This window comes from Ambystoma mexicanum, chromosome 6p (assembly GCF_040938575.1).
Source record: "Ambystoma mexicanum isolate Mex_15411 chromosome 6p, UKY_AmexF1_1, whole genome shotgun sequence".
Classification (NCBI taxonomy): Eukaryota; Metazoa; Chordata; class Amphibia; order Caudata; family Ambystomatidae; genus Ambystoma; species Ambystoma mexicanum.
Window position 1 is genome coordinate 1,476,071,927 of NC_090935.1, and position 22,547 is coordinate 1,476,094,473.

At 47.9% G+C, this 22,547-nt stretch overlaps 1 protein-coding gene across 1 annotated transcript in view; it reads left to right on the top strand.

Annotated features, from left to right (window-relative positions):
- The window catches only part of LOC138511068 (uncharacterized), a 3,073,423-nt gene that overhangs the window by 208,400 nt on the left and 2,842,476 nt on the right, over positions 1 to 22,547 (top strand). Inside the window, exon 3 of the mRNA XM_069626568.1 lies at positions 11,137 to 11,181. Coding sequence (XP_069482669.1) covers positions 11,137 to 11,181 — 45 coding nt within the window. The remainder of the gene's footprint in view (positions 1 to 11,136; positions 11,182 to 22,547) is intronic.

The following is a 22,547-nucleotide window of genomic DNA, read 5'->3' on the forward strand; positions in this document are numbered from 1 at the left end:
CCAGTATCTGGCCCAGAGATGTGCCCTGGAAGAGGTGCACTTGAGTGTCACTCCCTCACCAGGGAGAATCACCTTACACAATTACCACTGGATGTGCAAACAGGTGAGTGTGGGTGATTCTGAGGGTAAAGGCAACCTGTGTGCAAACTTGTCCTCAAAGATAATGCAGACGATTTCTATTGTGCTAATCGGGTGCTGCAATATTACAGATACATCTCCCTCTTCTAAAGGACACAAATGAGCTCTGTTGTGTCGAAGAAGTTGCTCTAACATCAGAGGAGCTTTCAGCTATTGTTGCACCTGACATCCCCCTAAAGTAACCGCATTGGACCTCAATGTGAGCTGGATAGCTGCAACCCTGACCAGACCACTGCAAAATCGGGTTGCTCAGGATTGACCAAACCACAGGGGTTAACCCTGGGTCCTGGTTTTGCGCCTAGCAACCCAGATGTCCAACCCCAGGGCATTCCATGTAGTTGCCATATCTGTGGGAATTAAAATTTGAGTGAAATAATGGTGGAGCGAAACAAACTCAAGGAGGCTATACTTCATCTGGTGGGCAAAGTGACTAAACTGTCTTGTCCTGTGAAGCGCTCCAAAAGTGCTGCCCAACGCAGTAACCAGTCAACCTTGACCTCAAGGAACCAGCAGGAATGCAGAGCATGGGCTTATCTTGATCTCATCCCTCGAAGTTGCAACTTACCTCTATGCCTAGAGCCATGGCCTACCAAGGTAATATAAGGGCCCATTCTAAAACAATAGACAACTTTTCCTGTATGAACTCACCAAATATGCCTTGGACCCAGACTTCTGGCCAATCCAATGATAAATCTGATGGGCCCTATAGTAGTCTCCAAAGACCTCCTTACTCCTACAACTCTGGAGGCCACAGAGATGGGCAGCAGACGCATTGACTCCCCAACCATGTGTACATGGTTAATGTCCCAATGTTACCAGCTGGGCACTTTGAGAGCAGAGAACCCCTTGTTAATAAAGCTATCCACTGGCTTTGCCATGTCATGGCTTCCCATCGATCATCCGAGAAGATATCCTGGGCTGCGAGAGAGCTAATATCCATCAGGCATAGATGATTTCATTTGGCTAACTCTGGCAAATGGTTGGCTTGTAGATGGGCTGTTGTCCGTTAAACTGTGTACTTATCCTCTAGCAGGCCCAAGGATCTAACTGCAATCGCATGTACTGACAAAAGGATGACCACATGCACCACACAGGGAGGTTGCTGCGAGTGTGTCTATAGCTGGACGAGTCTTGGTGGGTGAGGAGGGACTTCATGGTGTAGATTGACCACCATCGATCCGACTGGAACCCATTTTCCCCTTGTCACCAACCCTATCACCCCCAACAACTAATGCGTCCCTCTCTGGTTGCAAATTGCTATCCTGGAACGTGTCTAGCCTCCAAAGAAATGTGTCTAACTCAGACTGGGTGAACTTTATTCATGATTTTGATCTGGTAGGCCTGCAGGAAACATGGGTGATGTATGCTGCTAATTTACAAGGTTTTAGCTCTTTTGTACTACCGGCTAGTAAAGGCCCTCGAGGGAAACCTAATGGTGGGCTATTGACCCTTGTAGGCCCTCAAATTGGTTTACATTTTATTGAGAGGACTTAAGGTTCAGATGACTTGCAATGTCTAGAATCAGTCATCAGGGAGGGAATGGCAGTAGTCTTGTTTAATAAATACAACAGACCCTACGGCAGGGCCCCACCGGAGAGCGTTAAAGAATTGCTCCAGATTATCCTCAACTATGAACTGAAGGAAATGACAAATTCACAAATGCTGGCGATGTGTGACATCAATATCCAGATAGAGCCCCTGGAAGATCTCATGGGCCTTTGGGACGACCAGGACCTTATGTGGGGTATACCCTCTCTGATGTGTGATAGACAGCTGAGAATTCACAAATAGGCAATTGAGACAGCCTGCATATTTTACAATGTCAATCTGCGAGCTTGTAATGGTAAAATTAATCCAGATCAGCCAACTGATTTCACATATGTGGGGCATAATGGGAGCTTGAGGATTGATTATCTATGTATAAGTTCATGTGATTGGGGTAATGTTGTTAGCCTGGAAGTTCTTAAGTGCAGTGAGAGTGATCATCTCCCGGTACATTGTGTTATCAATGGTCTGGGTAGCCAAGAGTATGGTGGCTGGCCACGGACCGGTGCAACTGTAGTCATGCCAGGCATAGTGTAAAATGGTCAACTGTCGATTTTCCTATTCTTAAAGCCAGTATTTACACCTCCATAGAACCTTAGATTTCCACCATCTGCATGGAGAATGCCTCTGCCACTGGTATTATGGATGGTTATGGTGAGTTGGGACTTGCTGTGCTCCCCTATTATACTAAACCTTCAAGGAAGGTACAGCAAGCTGCAATAGTCACCAAAAGCTGGTTCGACAGGAAATGTAGAGCCGCCAAGGAAAGTCTACTGGCGTAGCTTAAAATGCAAACCCTGTTGACAAGCATCAATTAAGAACAGCCTTTAAAGTCCAAGGTTTAGTACAAGCAACTTGTACTAAACCTTGGACTTTAAAGGCTGTTCTTTCATACAAATCACTTGGACTCCCAATTTTATTTTGCTATACTTGGCGCAGTGAAACTGGGACTTGTTTGTGTTGCATTTGTACTTACCTCAGTGGAATCATACTGGCAGTATATCGACTCTACCCAGATACCTGCAGCCTTGACGCTCTTTGTCCAATTTATACTTGCAAGCGCTGTGGATCGTGACTTTTTCTGCCAATTTGTTCTTTCCAGTGCCTCATTAATTGAGCGAACACCAGACTCCCTGAGCATCGGCGCAGGTATTTCACTCCCAACACTCTTGAGGCAGCCCCCCCTTGTTCTTCCTGCACTTATAGGACCTACCCTGTCTGCTGCCTTAAACCTAGCACTTGCAAATTGCTGGCTGCATTACCACTGTTTGTTGCCTTTATTATTTATTTATTATTTATCTGTTTCTCCTCTGCTTCGCACTTTCCACCTCTCCCCCCTTCCATGCACTTTTCCCCTCGCCCCTCTCCCATGCAATTGCGTGTTCTCAATGTCACTGGGCCTAGTAAGATCGCTGTTTTGTTCTCCCCTGTTCCCCTCCCTTGCCTTGACGCGCTCTGAAACACTAAGTTACTAGGGTAATACAGATGTGGATCCCTTGCTCACTGTTCTTAAAGAGGCACAGCTCCCCATCACTGATGAGGCCCAGCCACTTGTGTACGAGCGCGATAGAAATAAAATATCAATCAATCAATCAATCACTCAGAAACAAAAAATGGGCCAGTGTTTCTTCACCCAGACCGCAGACATGACAAATCTTCGAACTCCCCCTGGCCCATTGATATGTTAGCGAGGCTGTCTGCAAATTCCCAAACCTCTGGCTAACAAAGACTGATCTTGCATATGAGGGTGTTAGGTAATTAAGATATCTCTCCAGGCCGAAGTCAGATTTACAGCCCAGGTAGTCTGATCCTAAATACGAACCACCTGCGTCTTCAATAATTCTTCTCCTGGAGACAACAATGGCTGCTTACTTAATTCTTCTGAGGTGTGCCTTATCTATGTTATGCAGCTCCTCTCACAGTTTGGCCTCGTTCAATTGAAAAAGGCCTTTTTTTACATGTAACGCCCAGGCAATACTCTTGCCACCCACAAGGCTAAAGAGGTTCATCAGGGCATTTAGGTACTTCCCCAGTACAGTATTGGTTGGAGGGAGACTAGGTAAGCGATTGGGCACACATCAAGTTCTAGATGTAAAAACACATTGGGTATACTGCAGGGGAGCTGTAGTAGGCGCTTCAAACATTTATTCTCCTCCCTACTTAAATTGGATGTATTTGTGTTGCCCCATAATTCTGCTCCATAAACTGAGGCAGGGATGACTTGTTTAGCATAGAGTTTGATGGCCGGATGGAGTGCCCCTCTCCCGTTTCTATTGAAAAATGATATTGTCGCTCCACCATATTTTCCTAGGGTGGAGAATGCCTTCGCTATCTGGGTGGTCCAGAGCCCATTCTCGTGGAATCTGGTGCCCAGATAATCATAAATTTTACTTGCTCCAATTTGCAACCTTTCACATTAACACTCAAGCTACAATGCTTGCTAAATTTAGGTTTGAAGACAATGGGCCTCATTACAACCTGCCAGTCCGGGACCGTGCAAAATCCGTGGTGGCGGTAAAAACGTTTCCGTGTCCGCAAGGTTGCGGAAAAACCGTCCGATTGCACGCTGTCGGTCGCGCGCACCACACGGACTTGGAAACGTTGTTACCGCCGTCACAGAAAATCCCACGGAAATGGAAATAACGCAGCCACAAGTGGCGCAAAACCCGTGTCCGCCTCCGTCGCCACGGACACGGAACCGGAAATACCATGATCGCCAAAACAGGAAACAGAGAGGCGGCCATCATATAAAAGCACAATCCATTGCCATCCAGAGCCAGCATAAGCACAATCCTAACTCTGAGAAGCCAAAAGGGACCACCAGCATGTCTGCCAGGATTCCTGCTCAGAGGCAGCGCAAACAGCGCTTCAGCGAGGCGGAGCTAACCGTCTTGGTGGCGCACATTGTGGACAATGCGGAGATACTGTTCAGCGCCGACCAACGGCGTGCCACACAGCAGCGGAGGAAGGAGGTGTGGGCCGAAGCTGCACGCAAGTGCACCGCTGTGGGCGTGACAGTGAGGAGCGTGAAGGACTGCCACAAGCGGTGGGACGACCTGAGGCTGAGGGTACGCAACCTCATTTCCACGCACCGCCAACGCAGCAGTGGGACAGGCGGAGGACCCTCTTCCCCACTGAGGCTGCAAGCATGGTAGGAGCGTTGCAGCAGCGTCCTCCACCTAGAGGGAATCCATGGGATCGGGGAGGCTGAGGCAGGAGTGAGCCCACCTGCAGATGCCAGTATGTGCCCAAACATGAATGCCACATGTAAATATGCAGTTGTGAGTACTGGGCCTGAGGACCCATTAACACCCCCCCCCCAGGCAGTGCATGTGTGGGCCAAAGGACCCATTAACAACCCCCCCCCCCAGGCAGTGCATGTGTGGGCCAAAGGACCCATCATGATCCGTATGGCAACCAATATCACAGAATGCATACACCAGCAATCAGATGCATGTGACTAACACTATTCAATGTACAATCTTAATGACGCATGTGATGCACCCATCTGCCACCACAACAACACTAATTGCATGCCCTTTGTGTCCCCACAGCCGTTTCAAGTGACAGTGATACTGCACAACAGGCCAGCCAATCTGCACCGGCAAGTACACAAGCCACCGCCACCACACAGGAGGATGCTGCCGGCAGTTCTGCACCTCTGGCCACATTACCAGCCACTACAGATGTGCCGCCCACCACCACCACCGACATCCCTACCGTCTCCACACTGCCTGAGTCTAGACAGGTGCCACGGGAACCTATCATGGCCACCCAACACAACACCGAAGGCAGCAGCACTGCAGAGGGGGCGGCCTGCAGTGATAACAGTGCCCCGCAAGAGCACTCGGAAACGGGGCCACAGGGGGAGATGCCCACATTGGAAGACCTGGGCTCCTTCCATGAGCTGGAGCTCAGCCCCACATCACTGGGGAGTCCCATGAGGTCGCCCACCCCATCCATGGCCGAACTGAATGCCCGCATGCAGCGGATGGAGGACCAGCAGGCTATCCTCACCCAGCTGGTGGAGAGGCAGCTAGAGGAATCCAGGCTGCAGAGGGAGAGCTACAGTGCCTCAGTGCGTCGCCTGTCGAGGTCCACCGGACGCTTTGCGAGCACTATAGTAACCCTTGCACGCCATGTGCGGGAGGCAACGACCACACCTCCAGGCTTGTAGAGGCCATGTTGGTTGGCCAACAGGCAAATCTGGCAGGGATGCCCTCAATCCCAGATTCTGCGCAATCAAACACAACCACCCCATCCAGCTCCACTACTGCCAGTCCAAGGAGGCGCTCGAGTAGGCTAACGGGTCCCTTGGGCAAGGTTGCACAGGCACAGAAGCGCACACGGAAGTGATGGCATGTGTGTGGGGCAGTGCAGGACACATGTGGACTACAAGGGTGTGAGAGGGGTGGGCACGTTTGGGTGGTGGGGTAGGTAGTTTTGGGGGTTTGAACAATGGGGCCTGGGTGGGGGTGGGCACGTTTGGGTGGTGGGGTAGGTAGTTTTGGGGGTTTGAACAATGGGTCTGGGTGGGGGTGGGCACGTTTGGGTGGTGGGGTAGGTAGTTTTGGGGGTTTGAACAATGGGGTCTGGGTGGGGGTGGGCACGTTTGGGTGGTGGGTGGCCCCGGGTGTACAGCTTCCCTAACCAATGCACCTCCTTCCCTGTTGTTATTACATCAATACATCACCATTTTGAATCAAGACATACATGTGTGGACATTGATCATTTATTTTGCAGTGCAAATATTAATTCATTGTCGTCACCATGTTCGTGCATTTCTGTGAATGTGCTGTGACTCAAAAGTAAATGCGAATCAGGGCATCACGTGCTCTCTGGCCATCATGTGGACCCCCAGGGGGAGGCGGTGCCATCCCATCCCCATCTCCATCCCCATCCCCATCTCCATCCCCATCCCCATCTCCATCCCCATCCCCATCCCCATCTTCCTCATCTGCGTCTGGTGGCATTGGGATGTTCCTGCGCAGGCATATATTGTGCAGCATGGCACATACGAGCGTGATTTTACCCGTCTTCACTGGGCTGTACAGCAGTGATCCGCCAGATCTGCTCAGACAGCGGAAACGGGCCTTCAGCAGTCCAAATTTCCTCTCAATCATTCCACGTGTGCGGATATGTGCCCTATTGTATGCCTCTTCATGCCTGTTCCTTGGTCTCCGTACAGGTGTCATCATCCATGGCGTGAGTGCATATCCCGCATCACCTACATGTGATGTAGATGGGGGAACATGTCAGTGTTTGTGGCATCATGTCCTCATCTGCTGCTGTGCATTCTTGTATCATCATTCATTCAAGCATATGTACCATGCAGTGTATGGAGGTATGTTTTGGGCATCACGATGTATGTCGCTAACTGGATATGGGCCTACACATTGACTTGCATGTTTACTGTGCCCTGCGGGTGACATTTGATTGTGTGCATGTTACGGTGCAGTGCTGTCCACACATGGCAGAGTGACTCCACTGTACGGAAGTAGTAAATACACGTCGTCTCATTTACACGCCTCTCGTGCCTTTCGAGGCAGTGTTTCAATTGAGGGTGGGTGTCTGCAGTGGCACAAGGTTCATGGGACAGTGACGGGATTGGCTGTGCCAGCGTGTGCACGGGCACATTGTGGTGCCCTGTCATGTCTTCCTTCATGATGTTTGGCATCCGCTGTGTATTTGGTAGATGGAAGGGGGGTGATGCATGTGCGGTCACAGCGGCACACTCAACATGCTCATTGGCCTGGACACACACACACCACTTCGACAGGGTTGGAGCATCGTCAGCTGTACTCACCCAATAGCCATGTGCTTTGTCCGGCATAGCGTTCCATGTACCGTGGCAACATGGAATTCCGCAGTACCATTGAGTCATGTGATGAGCCTGTGAAACGTGCGCAGCAGTGTGTAATCAGTTGCATGGCATCACAAACCATCTGGACATTCAAAGAGTGATACTGTTTCCTATTGCGGAACACCGCCTCAATTGCACGTGGTACTGTCAGCTCAACGTGGGTGCAGTCAACTGCGCCTATGCAATTTGGCATGCCTGCTATGGCATGGAAGGCCAACTTGGTGGCAATGACCTCGGGGAGGGTGCGGGGTAGGGCTATGTGTTCCGACACATGGCGCAACAAGGCATCCAGTACCTGTACCAGGATTTTGGAGAAACAGGGTTGTGATATGCGTGCAGCTCACCAACCGTGTGTTGATAGGTGCCAGTGCCAAGGAAATGCAGTACTGAGACAACCTTCAAAAGGGGGGGGTGGAGGTGGGGGTGTCAATTAGGCTGCTGATGTTGTCCTCAATCATGGCGGTGATGTGCAGGATTGTTGCACGGTCCAGCTGGTATAGTGTGTGGATCTGTCCTGGGGTGAGGTTCCAGGGTGAGGCCCTGATGCGTGGTATTGCTGGCTGGCGGCGGGGTCGGGCTGGCTGGGCAATGGGGTTTGCCATAGTTGCAGGGTTGGCTGGTTGCCGCCTGCGCCTCCTCCGCCTACGCCTCCTCCTCTGCGCCATTACTGCCACCATGTGCAGTGCTGCCTGTTGGTTGAGTAGGCCCAGTCCCAGTGCTACTAGACCTGCTGCCTGCATGGTTCTGTGTTGTGTTGGGCTGGGTGTGGCCCTTTTGTAGGCTCCCAGTGGCCTGCTAGGTCCAGCTGGGCTGATTTGGTGCACCTGTGCCCTGATTCAGTTCAGCAGGCAGTGTATAACGCCATGTTCGCGGTGGCGGTGGTTCCGCCACCGTGATCACGGTATTTACGCCATTTTTTTGCCGGTATTTCCGTGTCCGCGCTAGTTGTGATGCTCACGGTGTTTCGTATTGACGGTAACAGAGGGGTTTCCGTGCAGACGGACTTAACAGGACCCCTATTTCCACGGTGGCGGTTGAGGGTGGTGCTATTACCGGGGCCGCGGGTCATGATTGGGCGGACATGGAAACGGTGCCGGTATGGTTTTACCGGCAGTGTTAATTCCGGACCGGAGTACTTGTAATGAGGCCCAATGACCTTTGTTTTTTCTACATTCAGGCTTGGGTCATGGTCTCCACAACTGGTTTGTGGAAATTGGTCACTAGGAAGGATTTGAACGCCCCCAAACCAATAAAATGCCAGATCTCTTCTGACTCCTGGCACCACCATTTTAGCAATATGTATAAGAGTGAGCAAGATGATGCCAGGATGACATGGCCCAGCTGTGTCTTTCCTTGTGGAGGGGAGGAGCATGGGGGAAATGTAAAAATTACAGTCAAGGAGGTAGAGGAGGCTATTGAGGCACTTGGAGCAGGGAAGGCCCCTAAGCCTCACAAAATACCCATCAACCTTTTAAAGATGAGACGTCCATTTGGGTACCCGTATTAAGTCATGTCTTTAATTCGGCTGCTTTCACTGGCAAGGTTCCAGTATGCTTGCGCGATGTTGAAATTGTGGCAATATTTGAGAAGGGTGACAGGAGTATTCCGGGGAATTACAGACCTATATCCCCATTGGATGATGCTGGGAAGATATAAGCCAAAGTGTTACTCGGCCGTTTGCAGGCATGGGCTGATGAGAGCGATGCTATTAACCATCTACAGGCTGGGAATTCGGCAAGACATTAGAGCAGTGGACCAAGGATTCAGATTAGGGTTCATGTTGTCTAAATATATCCTTTTCAGTCGGGTGCGGGTTTATGCAATTTTTGTTGCCCTTCGCACAGCCTTTGACTGCGTCCCACGTGGGCTTCCGTGGGAGGTTCTACAAAGGAAGGGCATCCTTGGGTACCTACTTGTCAACATACAATCCCTTTATGTCGGATGGGGCCTGGGAGGAGAGCTAACTATGAGAGGGGTGTATGGCAGGGTTGTGTGCTGCCCCCCCCCCTCCTCTTCTCTCTATACCTCAATGAAATAATAGAGGGACTCATAAATTCTTGTCTTGACCGCCCAAGATAGGCCCTGACAGGTTTCCCAATTCTTCGCAGGTGATGCAGTAATCCAGACAACATCTTTGAGCCTAACACATAGGGCCTCATCACGAGTTTGGCAGTAACCCTTAAATCTGGCGGTCGCGCTATTACCGCCGGATTTAAGGGCCCTCCAAATCGGGGCTTTGGCAGATTTTGACCTGGGCTGGGGGGAAATCCGCCGAAAATTTGCGCTATTACCGGGGCATTCTCGAATGGGCTCAGTGGGGAATGGGGAATTCCAATACCGCCAAACCCGTGATCCGGCGCTAATAGCGCCGGGTGGTTTGGCAGTAGGGCTAATACCGCCGGCGGTAATACCACCAGCATTACCGCCCAACTTGTGATGAGGCCCATAATCTAGATATTTTTGTTAGAAAATGCAAAGACCTATATCTGGTGCTAAACACTGACAAGACAAATCTCATGCTATTTAGGCACAAACTATCCAAGAGGTCTACACAAAAAATTGAAATTGAGGGGCATTTTTTAGAGCAGGTGTCCACGTATGACTACTTGGGCATCAGATTTTCTGAGAACCTCCTCTGGTCTAACCAACCGCTAAAAGCAATATGGTCTATTGATAGATATTGTGGGGGAATATGACGTTCTTCAACACCCATGCTAGAAGAGCCATCTCCCCGGCATTACAACTCTACAGGTCCCAAACTCAATCCGCAGCACTCTATGGGGCAGGACTATGGGGTCATCAGAAGGTACCTTAGTGTATCAGAGAATTATTTCTTGAGAGCCTTTCTTATGCAACCCTGGGGAGCGCCCGTAGCTGGCATTCACTGGGAATGCAACCTTTCTCCTATAGCAGAGGTCCTTTATGCAAAACCACTGTTATACGGGGTACGAATCTGGTCCAATCCGAACCTAGCTCAATATCGAACAGCCCTATCTAGTTTTCTTAGCTTGAGTGGGTTGCAAAGACTGTGGTGTGATAGAGGAGGCAGTCTCACTCTTCCTGCTCCTATGTGTGGGCTACAAAGAACTTAGAGCTCGCTATTTATTCCCTTTGTTCAGATTAAAAACCATAAAGTCCACAGGATCTGAATTGGATCTTAGTAAGAACACTGATGATTTAAATGTTGTTTTCTTCATATCCAAGTTTTTACATCGGGTATGCTTGAGAAAGTCAAAAAAGGTGTAAACTAATCCCTTGCTGGTTACACCTTTTCAAAACATTGAATGTTTGTCAATGATTCGTATTAACGCATGTTCTACCTCCTGTGATCACATGTGTCTCTATTATATGCACAATCTAATGGAAGCCCCAGGTTTGCTATGACCGTTTTTTCTTTTTTATGATAACTGATATTAACTGTTGACTAGGATATCCTTTTTAGATTTTCGATTATTTTATTCTGTATGATATAGCTTCTAGATGCATGTTTTAAATGTTTGTTATGTGTTATGCTTTTTTGCAAATGTGCCAAATAAAGTTGTGTAAATCAATCACAAATAAATAAAAAAATAAAAATGTGTATGTTGCAGCTCAAGCACCACCAGAGTTGACCTGCTATGCTGCTCCGACTTCAAGTAAGTAATACGTTATCATCATCTTAATACTTTATTCAGAGTTTTCCTCAATCAAAGTACATTGGATTTATAACTAAACTCGTATGGCAGAAGAAATGCCTAAAAATATAGAGGAGTATATATCAGGTTTGCATAAGAAAAAGACACAATCGTTAAAAACCATTGAATTTGGTGCAGTATTAAAGCCCATTATTTTAATTAAATAACATGGTATAATACACCATTAGACCATATTCTAAAGTTATATCTATGTCTGTAGTTCCGAGTAATAGCAGACATTTGGTACACATGTAACACATTTTACATATAGCTCCATGAGAAGATAACCATTCAGAGAAACTTCAGTTCAGGCATTTTGATCAGATATTTAATGCTAGTGAAATGTTAATGGCATCTGAATAGCAATAAGGCAGTCTACAAGTAATGTGTTCAACAAAGCAAGCCTACATTGTCTTCTTAACCCATTTCCTTTCCATAGAAGAATCAACAAACGCTTCAGCTATTAATTGTAAAGTGAACAGAAAATTATACAGCGCTTCACCATATGTTTACCTGCATGTAAACTATCCTTTTTCACTCAAGATGCAGCAAAACCACTTTAAGTGCAGTAAGAAAATTGTGCATGTGAGGTTTACTACGTGAGTTCAGTATTATGACAGAGAGAAATTCTCTTGGGAATTGAATTATTATTTGGTATGTTAAAGATATTTGACTGCTTTTCACCTGTAAAATCAGGTGAACTGTTTCGATTTCACAAAACTTTGCCAATGTCACTGCCTTCCACCAACGTCCTGCGACTTTTGCCTCCTTCTGGTAAATACTGTTAATACCAGAAGAAAAAGAGAGTGTGCGAAGCAGTGTGTCTGGTGTGTGTCGTGAGGACAGACCACTGCGTTATCCACGCTTCTTTCCTGCTTGTGGACGGTGCTTTTTGGAGTCCACTTTACATCTCTACTAGAACTGTGTGCAAAGCAGTGTGTCTGGTGTCAGGTGCTGGGGGACGGGTGGCGAGGTAAGCAGCGAGGTAAGCAGCCCTCCCCTCGACCGAGTGAGCACCGTCCCTTCCCCACGGAATTACACTTGATCATTTGCGCACCAGAATTCTTCTATCCAAACAAAACTCAGAAATTCTATGGCGCCTGTCTCCCCCATTAAAAAACGACATAAGCCGCTGTCTCCGTAGCAGCAAACTGCTCCAAGAACAAGGAGACCAGCAGGATCTGCAAGAACTCAGGGAGGCGGGTAAGCGAAAAACAGGGAAAGCCGCCTCCTCTCCAACTTCACAGACAGTGCCCGACTACAACAAAACCGCCCCCCCTGCACACCTCACTCGATCCTGTCGGTCTCGGGAATCCATCTCGAGGGCTCGATCCCACGCGTAGTGGTGGACAAAGAGAGTGAGATCCTCGGAAAAATCGTACTCTCCCCCCCGGATCAGCAGCAGGGCGGGCGGAGGAGAAGACACAGACGCGACCCCTCGCCTGAACAGCTCCTTACCCGCAGGAGCACCGGGGCTAGCGGACCGTTCGACAAGCAACGTGCCCAGCCGTTCTACCGTCTGGACGAGCGACTCCCTGTCGGAGTCTGCCCGGAGAGCGGGCACGGCGGGAGTCTCAACGCCCGGGTGCAATGCACCTGAACGGACCACCCGATGTTGTCACGCCAAAGCGGCTCTTCACAGCAGGCGTGCGTTTCCACGCCGAAATCGTGAGACCTGCATCGGCGACCCAAATACCCACCAAACGCTGCTACCCCCCCCAAGGGAATGAAGGAAATGAAACCGTAGTGCAAATTCATCAAAGCGCAACTTTAACAACAAACCTTACCAAGCGCTCAAAGCATCATACTCACAATGTTATTCTCACTGAAAGTAACACGAATGACTCTTGGGACACGGATTCAGGAGACGGTCGATCCTCTCCATCTAGGCGATCAGAAGACTCCGTCTTTGAAGTATCACCCGGGGGAAACCCCCTCCTCGACCTACCGATACCAGACCGAAATGAGCCGCCAGTCCAAATCGCAACAAGTGACGTGGGTAAGATAGGCAAGGTATCACCCCAGGCCGGCACAGCCCAAAATCCAAACCCCAACCCAGCCACTGACTGCGCCGCAGGCACTAGCGAGGCACAGCCGAGGGCCGGGTAGCTCCCGGATACAGTGCCAACAATCTCGAATCAGGCTGAAAAGACGCGGCTTAGAAAAGGGAACGCCAAAAGCAAACCTAGGGCTGAAAAAACACTGACAAAGAAATATCGGAAAACACCAGCCAAAACCCAGTGGGGCGCAAAAGGCATTTCAGCCCCGCTGCTATCTACTTCATTGAAAGAATACTTCATCAAACAACATAAAAGAAAAATAGACCAGGACCCTGAACTCTCAGACGCCGAAATTTTGGAAGGCATCAGAGAGTCTTCTCCAAGGATGAAAGCACGAAAAACGGACTCAAATTCCCAAGGTCCCACTCCAAGCCAAAAATCCTTGCTGAATCAATCCACGTCCACGGGTCAGAGCCCAGAGACAGAGGACTCGGTTCCCCTTCTCAACAAGAAGCCCAAGGAAACCGGGAGCCCACAGATTGAAACAGACAGCAACCACAAATCCACAGTGCCACCAAAAGAGGTTGCAGACATCGACTTAACATCTGAAGGAACAGCCGCCCAGTCCCCTGGCTTCGCTCCTAGGGTCAGGGCAAGAGCGGACTGTAGGAAAGCCCTCCCCGTAGACCAGTATGCCTGGACTCATCCTCACATTCAAGGCAACCCTAGTAGACTTTCGGGGGAAGCTCAGTCCGCCACCCAAGAAGAACTATCTCACGCAGAGAGAAGGTCTTTGGATAGATCGGCCCAGTATCAACTTGAAAGAGGTCTAAATACCTCACCAAAATTCATGCGGATGAGCGAAATCCCAAGTATGTCAGAAAAAAAGACTCCTTCAAAAAAGAAAAGCGGATTTGCTGTCAATCATGTCGACTCTCACGATAGCTCTTAACCCATTTGGTAAGCTTTATGAGTCAATTCACGAAGCTCTCAAAGACAGTACCTCAATGATAAGCTCCATGAGAGACAAATTGACCTTCATAGAAGGATACATAACTGCCGTTGATCGCAACTCAAATAGGATTGAATCGAATCTGGAAGAAAAACTGGGAGCCGAATTGCTGAAACATTGCAAGAAAGCGAACCAACCTCCCTACCGATCTGCAACAAGATCCACTCAGACTTTAGAGAGTGAGAAGCAGAAGGACATGGCCCCAATTTTTCGAAAAACAACCAACAAAGTCCGCTTTAGCAACACCAACCCTGGACATCGTAGTCCGGCAAAACAGACCCGTCACACAGACTAAAGAGAAAAACGTACCCAAGACTCGCCCTCTTACTCAAGAAAAGTCACCAGAAGCCAGGCCATCATTTGGCTCCATCCCTACAGCCGATATGCCTCCAAAGCTGCAGTTAAAAAACAGATCCTAAACGACAAGAACCGAAGACACACAGGGCCAAGCCCTCATTCTGAGATCGAACGTGGACTGGAACCTATCCCACGACCTGTTGGAAACTTCTCAGCACCTAGGCACTGAAGACGCGACTCTCGCACCTCTAGGAAACCCAATGGCAGCAGCCAAGACATCTCAAACAACACCAACCAAACAACCGATGCATGCCCCTCTGGAGGGGAAAAAACGCAAGGAGGAAGATCGTACCTATAGACCACGCTCAAATTCTCCAAGCGCTGCCCTTGAAGCACTAAAAGAGCTAAAGAAAAGAGAAAAGTCACCCGTCTATAGATCTGACAGGGAAAACAGCCCAAGGCGCATACAAACGCATCGGCAGGGCAGGCACCGAGCTCTTTCTTACAAAGAAAATAAAAGAGCAAACAGGGCAGAGGCTAAAGAGCCTATCAAATTAGAAGAATCGTCACTCTACAAAGTGGAACAGATTTCAACAAAGGACAGTTACCTAGTCCTCAATCGCAGAACAGTGTTAAAAATACTGGAAAAAGTCGACAAACTTCGACATTTAACATCCGACGACTTCATACTCGTCGAACCAAACCATCGGGAACACAGAGCCAAAGCTTACCTCCACATAACAAACAAGGCGATCAGTGAACTCCCCCCAGAAGTAACAAAAGACCTGCACACCTTGGTCTAAAACTACAACAGTTACATAAGCATACATCTGCCAAGTCGCACCATGGAGGGGATAAAGGGGCTGCTCCAAGGCCTTACCGCACAAAACTCAACTCTGAAGCGACTTCTAACGACACTGAACTGACCAGTCATAAAAAAAGACGGCTCGAGGAGTGGTCAAGAAATCACGGTGACTCTAAAAAGAACTGGGCTCGCGGAATCCACACAGCTCCTGACGCCCTGCATAACAATGAGGAGACCCTCCAGGCAAGACAATGCACGAAAACAAAGGCGTCGCCCTCTAGGAGAGGCCTGAATGAAACTCCTGCATCCAGTCCATGTAAGTGGATTTCCGATACTTTCTCACGTACCCAAAAGAAATAGCAACGACCCCGGTGTTCCACTGTCAACAAGAGCCAGCAGGAGAATTCCTCGACCCAGCCCAAAGAAAGTACCCTGCAAATGGCATGTTGGAACACAGGAGGCTACAGCCACCTAACTAAACCGAACGAGGCATAACTGAGCTCCTTTGACCTCCTCTGTCTGCAAGAAACTTAGCTCCTGGACAAACCATCATTAGACGGTTACGACATTTAAGTTTCGCCGGCAACAAAGTCTATCGTGGGTCGACCGTCAGCAGGCATTCTGACTGCCATCCGCCTGGGATCAGGGATCACCCCGAAGGGGAAAATTGCAGAGGGCTACGGTACGCTCGCAACTCTCACCTCATGGCACCACTACGACCAAGACAAAGACTGCTGGGCAAACACAGAATATGCCATAATGAACTTGTATTGGAACCCGGTGAGAACAGCAATCAAAGACTTCTGCAACTCCATAACCACCATCATCGACGAAATTACAGTCGACCGAAGCGTCACAAATATGATAATATGCGGCAACTTGAACGCAAAATGCGGGGTCGAAACTACTAACAGCAAAGGCAACACGCCGCGGCCGTCGATGGACGATCGAGGTTGAGCACGGACTAAGTTAATGAAGTCAAGAAAGCTCTACAACATAGCAACATTACAAGATCAGAAAAGCCAAATCCCAACGTGGGAAAGGCCAGGGGCATTCGCCACATTAGACCACATCTACATTACGGAAGGCCTGATCCCGTACATTATTGACTTTACAGTGATAAAAACAACCAATAGCGACCACAACCTTCTCCAGATGTCATGCGGAGGTGCAGCACAGAAAAGACTCTACTATCTACCCAATGTCGATCCCAATAAGCAACAAAATCGTCTCCGGCTGTCATCTGAAAATGTAAGATGCTTCTCGACCAACCTAAGGTCGAAACATGGTTGTGCAAGTAGAGACTCAGGATCAGAAAGACTGGAGTATACGTCACTATTAGTCGCCCACAAAGTGAGCTTCTCTGGCAAGACTCAAAACCTACCGAATCACACCCATACATTCAATCACCTGGTGGTTGAAAAACGGCAAGAGGTGAGAAAGTTAAAAAACTGGCACGAAAAGATGGAACCACAGAATCTTGGTCCGCATTCCACACAGGCACAAAGCTTTATAAATCAAGCAGCAGCGACAGATCTTATACCAGAACGACGCAGAAGTCATGCCAAACATCTGGCTTTCAAGGAACACTAGAGAATTCTGGTCACTTCTCAAGAGCATAAACAGCCAAAAAACTCCCTTGCTATCAAACTCGGTATCGGAACAAAGCTGAATTACACACTTCTCGGAACTCTACCGGCCACCTCCATCCTCAACCCCGCAGATGACATTTTTGACTGTGGAACCATGGATCAAATTGACAAACACACAAGATATTGCCAGAACAATTTCGAACCTAAAATCGTCAAGGGCTCCGGGACCTGACGGGCTGACAAACCTAGATCTCAAAAAACACCCTGATGCCTGGGCTCACGCAATCGGCGAACTATTTAATCTCTGCCACAAGCTAAAGCAAATCCCGAAAACTTGGACAGAAGGAGTCCTGGTCCCGATCTTCAAAAAAGGGGACAGAAGCTGTCCGGCAAACTATAGACCAACAGTGATATCAGACATTATCGGCAAGATCTTTGCATCTCTTCTGCTGTCCCACTTCAAAGAATGGGCCAGAAACTCACCAGCGACAGACATCTTTCAAACTGGCTTCCTAAAGAGCGCGGGTACAACGATAAATCTGTTAATTCTTAATATCATCAAGGCGAAAGTGAAGAGAGGCGCGCCGAAGGTCTACATGGCGATGGTAGACCTATCCCAAGCTTTTGATATGATGGACCGAACCAAATTATGGTTTAAACTAACATCTTGGAACTGCCCGGGTCCAATACTCGAACCGATAATGGCCCTTCACACATTTACATCCCTGAGGGTGCGGCTTAGCCGACAAGGCATTCTCTCAGATCAGATCCACACAGACCGTGGAGTCAAACAGGGCTGCCCCCTGGCACCCGCCCTGTTCATAGCCTTTATCAGTGACTTCCAGGAATCTGAGAAAACAATGAGATCCTTCCCGCCGAAAGTGGGAACTCACAAAGTGTCAAGACTATGGTATGCTGACGACCTGATCCTCATGGATCAGACGGCAATAGGGTTACAAAGACAGCTAACTAACCTGGCTGCATACATGGCAAGCAACAACCTACAAATCAACATAACAAAACCCAAAGTCCTGGTCCTATCCAAAACACTGAACCAGTGCCACTCCAACAATTCTTGGTTTCTGGAAAAGACAAAAATCGAAGTGGTCAGTGAATACAAAAACCTAGGTTTGACGCTTGATAACACACTGAAAGAAATCTCACTCCAAAACTCCCTTTGGGACAAAATGAGAAATCTAACTGCGCAAACACGGGCTGTGGACAAAATATTCGGAAAATTCTCATGGATTCCAGCTCTTCAGTTTTACAAATCGAAAGTAGTCCCAGCAATAACCTACGGGATGGCGGCAAACTTAAACCTGCCTACAGAGTTCTGGTCCAAGCTAGAAGGCTTCCTATGGAAATCGGTGTTGGGCTTGCCAAAATCAGCTCCAACGCCAGCAATCCGGCGTGACCTTGGCCTACAGTCCTTAGCCTCTGTGGTGACTCATAGTGCTATCCAACTCTATGGAAAAATATTGACGCCAAACTCACTTCCCTTTTTCCAGATTGTAGCCTCTGAAATCTGCAAAGGGTCCTGCAAACCTCTAACTAACTGGGTTGAAAAAATCCAAGCCAGTTTAGAGGAAGTAGCATGTAATGAAGAAACCCTCGTCTTAAACCCAGGCCGAGTAAAAACCAAGCTTCAACAACAAGACTGGATACACACAGTCGACAAAAGCCAGCTTTACAAGTCACTAAAGCATCTTCCTCCATCCCACAATCGGCTGAAGGTGCCACTAAAATACTGCGAAAAATTCCCAGAGAAAAACCTAAGAAAGACCTTCATGCGCGCCCGCCTCAACCTGCTTCACACCAGGGAAATTCTAGCCTCCAGAGCACTTACGCCGGTGTCTGATTGTCGTCTGTGTGGTGTTCAGGAACACGTCGAAACAGTACGCCATCTCCTCATGAAGTGTCCAGCCTTAGCATGTGAAAGACAAGCCTACATGTCACCACTTATCGTCCATCCGTCAGCATTAGAGGAAGAAACATGCTGGTTTCGATTGATAGCAGGGGACACAGCTAGATGGTCCAGAACGGCAGCAAAATTCCTGACGATGGCCCTGAACAAAGCCAATGCAAAAGACGCTAGTGGACTCCTTGCTGCCCCTCTACCTGGGTCTTAAAGCCCTAAGCCTGGGACCCTTACCGACCCCGTGATTCAACTAGACTCTAAGTGGTGTCGTAATGTAGCTCACAAACAGTTTAACCCAACCAACGTAGAAACTCTTCTTTTGTAAAAACCAAAAAGGTTAAAATCCAAATAAAAAAAAATAAAGAGAGTGTATGAGAGAAAGAGGGAAAGAAAGAAAGAAAAAGAGGGAAGGAAAGCAAGAATAAAAAGAGGGAGAGAGAGAAAGAGAGAGAGATAGAGAGAGGACTGGGAGATACAGTAAGTGCTAAAGGGACATTACGAGAATACTCCTCAGGATGCCGGCATTTGGTTCTTACCTTTAGCGGCACTCAGTCCTCTGGGATTGCCGCCGGATTACGAGTGCCGGCGGTACAGTGTAAATCCCCATTCATGGAGTCCCATATGACTCCATGAGGGGAGTTTCCATCATTACCGCCACAAATGCCGGTGGTGATAACAAGGGCTTTTTTTGGCCGGTAGGGCATCTGGCTCACCTCCAGCATTCAGATGGAGGTAACCCAGGTGTCCCACCGGCAAACCTGTAGTTAGGTGGTCCGGTAAAGTGCTGATATCCACGGAATGAGGGCCTCCTAGTAGCGGATTTTGAACAAGAATACCCAGTGCGCTAAAGTCAGATGTCCAACTTTGTCCCAGGGCCCGGTGGGATCTCTACAGCCCAGAAAAAACATCCTGAAAGAACCATGCCTGTAGATAGAAAATGGTGGGAGCTGAAGAGACACTTCCATCTTATGTACCGTGCCCTCATCTGCCGCTGCGTGCCTTTATCTCCATCTCTGAGGACAGAGGTATATGTTGCCACTACCCCATTCCTAGTGTGTATTTGCAGAACCAAAGAAGTGCAGTCCACCACTACAGATCTAATGGCTTTGGAAATGTTAATATTGGGGAAACCCAGAGGTTCGCTCTCGCCTGGAGAGTAATGACATCCTGAGTAAGTGGAAATCTGGCTTTTTGGCAGCCTACGGTACCAAAACAGCCCTGCTGGATATGAGGTTGAACATCTTGCAATCTTTTGACAGCGGGTGCCGGTAGCTCTCATGTCATTAGATCTGTCTGCAGAGTTCAATCTGGTTGACCATGCTCTGTTGACAGACAGACTTCAGAAGGTGGCTGCTTTTTCCAACTCAGCGGCTGCCTGTGTTAAATCTTTTTTTGTAAAACCAGTCAGTAGGAGTCTGTAGTGGTACCACAGACGCAGTCCCAGTTAAAGTTCTCTATGGGGTGCCACAAGGAGCCTGCCTTTCCCTATCACTCTGCAAGATCTTCACCACTATGTCATCTTTTGGAGGACAAGAGAACTAAGTTCACGAATTATGCAGATGATACACAGTGCGTTATTCCCTTATCCAGCGTATATCAAGTGGATTCGCAGAACATCAATAGAATCTATTCATTGAAACAGGTGTGGATGGTAAAGAACAGGCTCACCCAGGGATGTCGATTCACCAAAATGCCAGGGGTAGCGGAAGTGACATAACACGCCTGATATCACAGGAAGGGATGTCACATGACCTTTGACCTGGATGGCATCAGTTTCTCTTTAACCCTGGTGACATTACCAGAAGGGGCTTGCAGAAGTAAAATAAAGTACATACATGTACAATTTTTAAAATTCAAAATAGGTACAATAGCAGACAAGAATATTTTAGAAACCAACCACATTTAAACAAGGGTGCTTCCTTAATATGCCATGGATGGGGGTCATGATATCATGGGGTAGACCCAATAGACTCAACAAAGGCCGAGGCACTGCCATAGATATGCCACTTCAGCATTGTATGGTCGGTTACTTCCACATTATGCCAGTTATAGCTGCACGTTAGGTATTGTCCTTATATGATTATTAGAGCCCCTACAATGCTAATTGTTGCGATATCACCGTATCCAAAAATCCAATAGATGCAAGTCACCAACAATGCACAGGAGCATTAATGCTTTGATTCATGATAATGATTTGTAATTTATATAGTGCTTTCGCCAAAGCACTATTCATAACACATTTTAAATAAAATTATCATTCCAACCGAAGTTGGTACTCATTTATCATCCTCTGAAGAATGAAAGGCTCAGTTGGCCTTGCCGGGATTCGAACCTGTAGCTCACACATAGATCGCAGCAACGACTGCTTAACCCACTGAGCTATCTTACCACTTTGCTATTAAAAATACAATTCCACAGTGAGAAATATGTACAAACTGGCTGCACAGTGTAGGTTAGACACGTAATAACACTTATCATGCTTGCTGTAGCCTTGATGATGCATGTAAGGCGCTTTATAAATCAATAAATACAAATACAAATACAAATACAGTAACAATGGCCATGCCACAGTGATACATACCTTGATAGGTTTCACCAAACAGACAATCTAACCATGTAAAAACACGTATCATGCTTACTTTATCATATCTGCCCAGAGAAATATACCAGGCTACAGTAAGGAAAGGCTAGACTGGCTGCACTCAAATGCTAGTCTAGCCAGGTAATTACACTAATCATAATTGCTTTAGCAGAGATGCCCAGGACAAAATGTCAAGCCACAGTAAGAAATTGCTAGATCAGCTGCACCAAAATGCTATTCCAGCTACGTAATAACACGTATGATGCTTACTTCATTATATAGGCCCTGAAAATATGCCATGACACAGTGAGAAAAGGCAATACTGACTGCACTGAAATACCAGGCTAGACAGATAATAGCACTTATCATGATTACTTTATTATAGATGCCCAGTATGAAGCCCATGTCAAAGTAAGAAGTGACAAGACTGACTACCAAAATGCCAGTCTAACCACTAACACATATCATGCCTGCTTTATCATTGATGACCTTTATGTATTAGGGTACCCCTCTCCTGCCCCACCACCCCCACGTGTTTCCTCTCCCTCCCTCTCTCCTCAAACCCCCAAAATCAAATCCCCAGCCCAGTATTACCTCAATGCCCCTCTTCCTTGTCCCACTACTTATGTATGAAGCAAGGTGCTTCATAGGCAAGTACTGGGATGAGGAAGAGTGGCACTAGGAGTAATAAAGATTACCGATAACTAATCCAGGTATTTAACAAAACGCACATTCACACAACACTTGCTCCTTTATACATATACTCATTCACCATTCACTCATACAAGCACGCCCAGCTACCCAAACATTGTGCGCACACACACACTACATAATAGATACAGACACAAACATTACACAACACTATCTCTCTCTCTCTCTCTCTCTCTCTCTCTCTCTCTCTCTCTCTCTCTCTCTCTCTCTCTCTCTCCCACACACACACACACACCCCTTTAAATTAACAAAATATAATATATCCTTACCTTTCAGAATTCGTTGCTGCAGCTCCTCCTCTGCAGGCATGACTCTGGCTCCCATGCTCCAGCCCGCACGCAAGGAACCAGCTCTGGTTCCTATCATGCACTGCAGAGTGCAGGAGCCAGAAACACCCATGTCCTGGGAGGC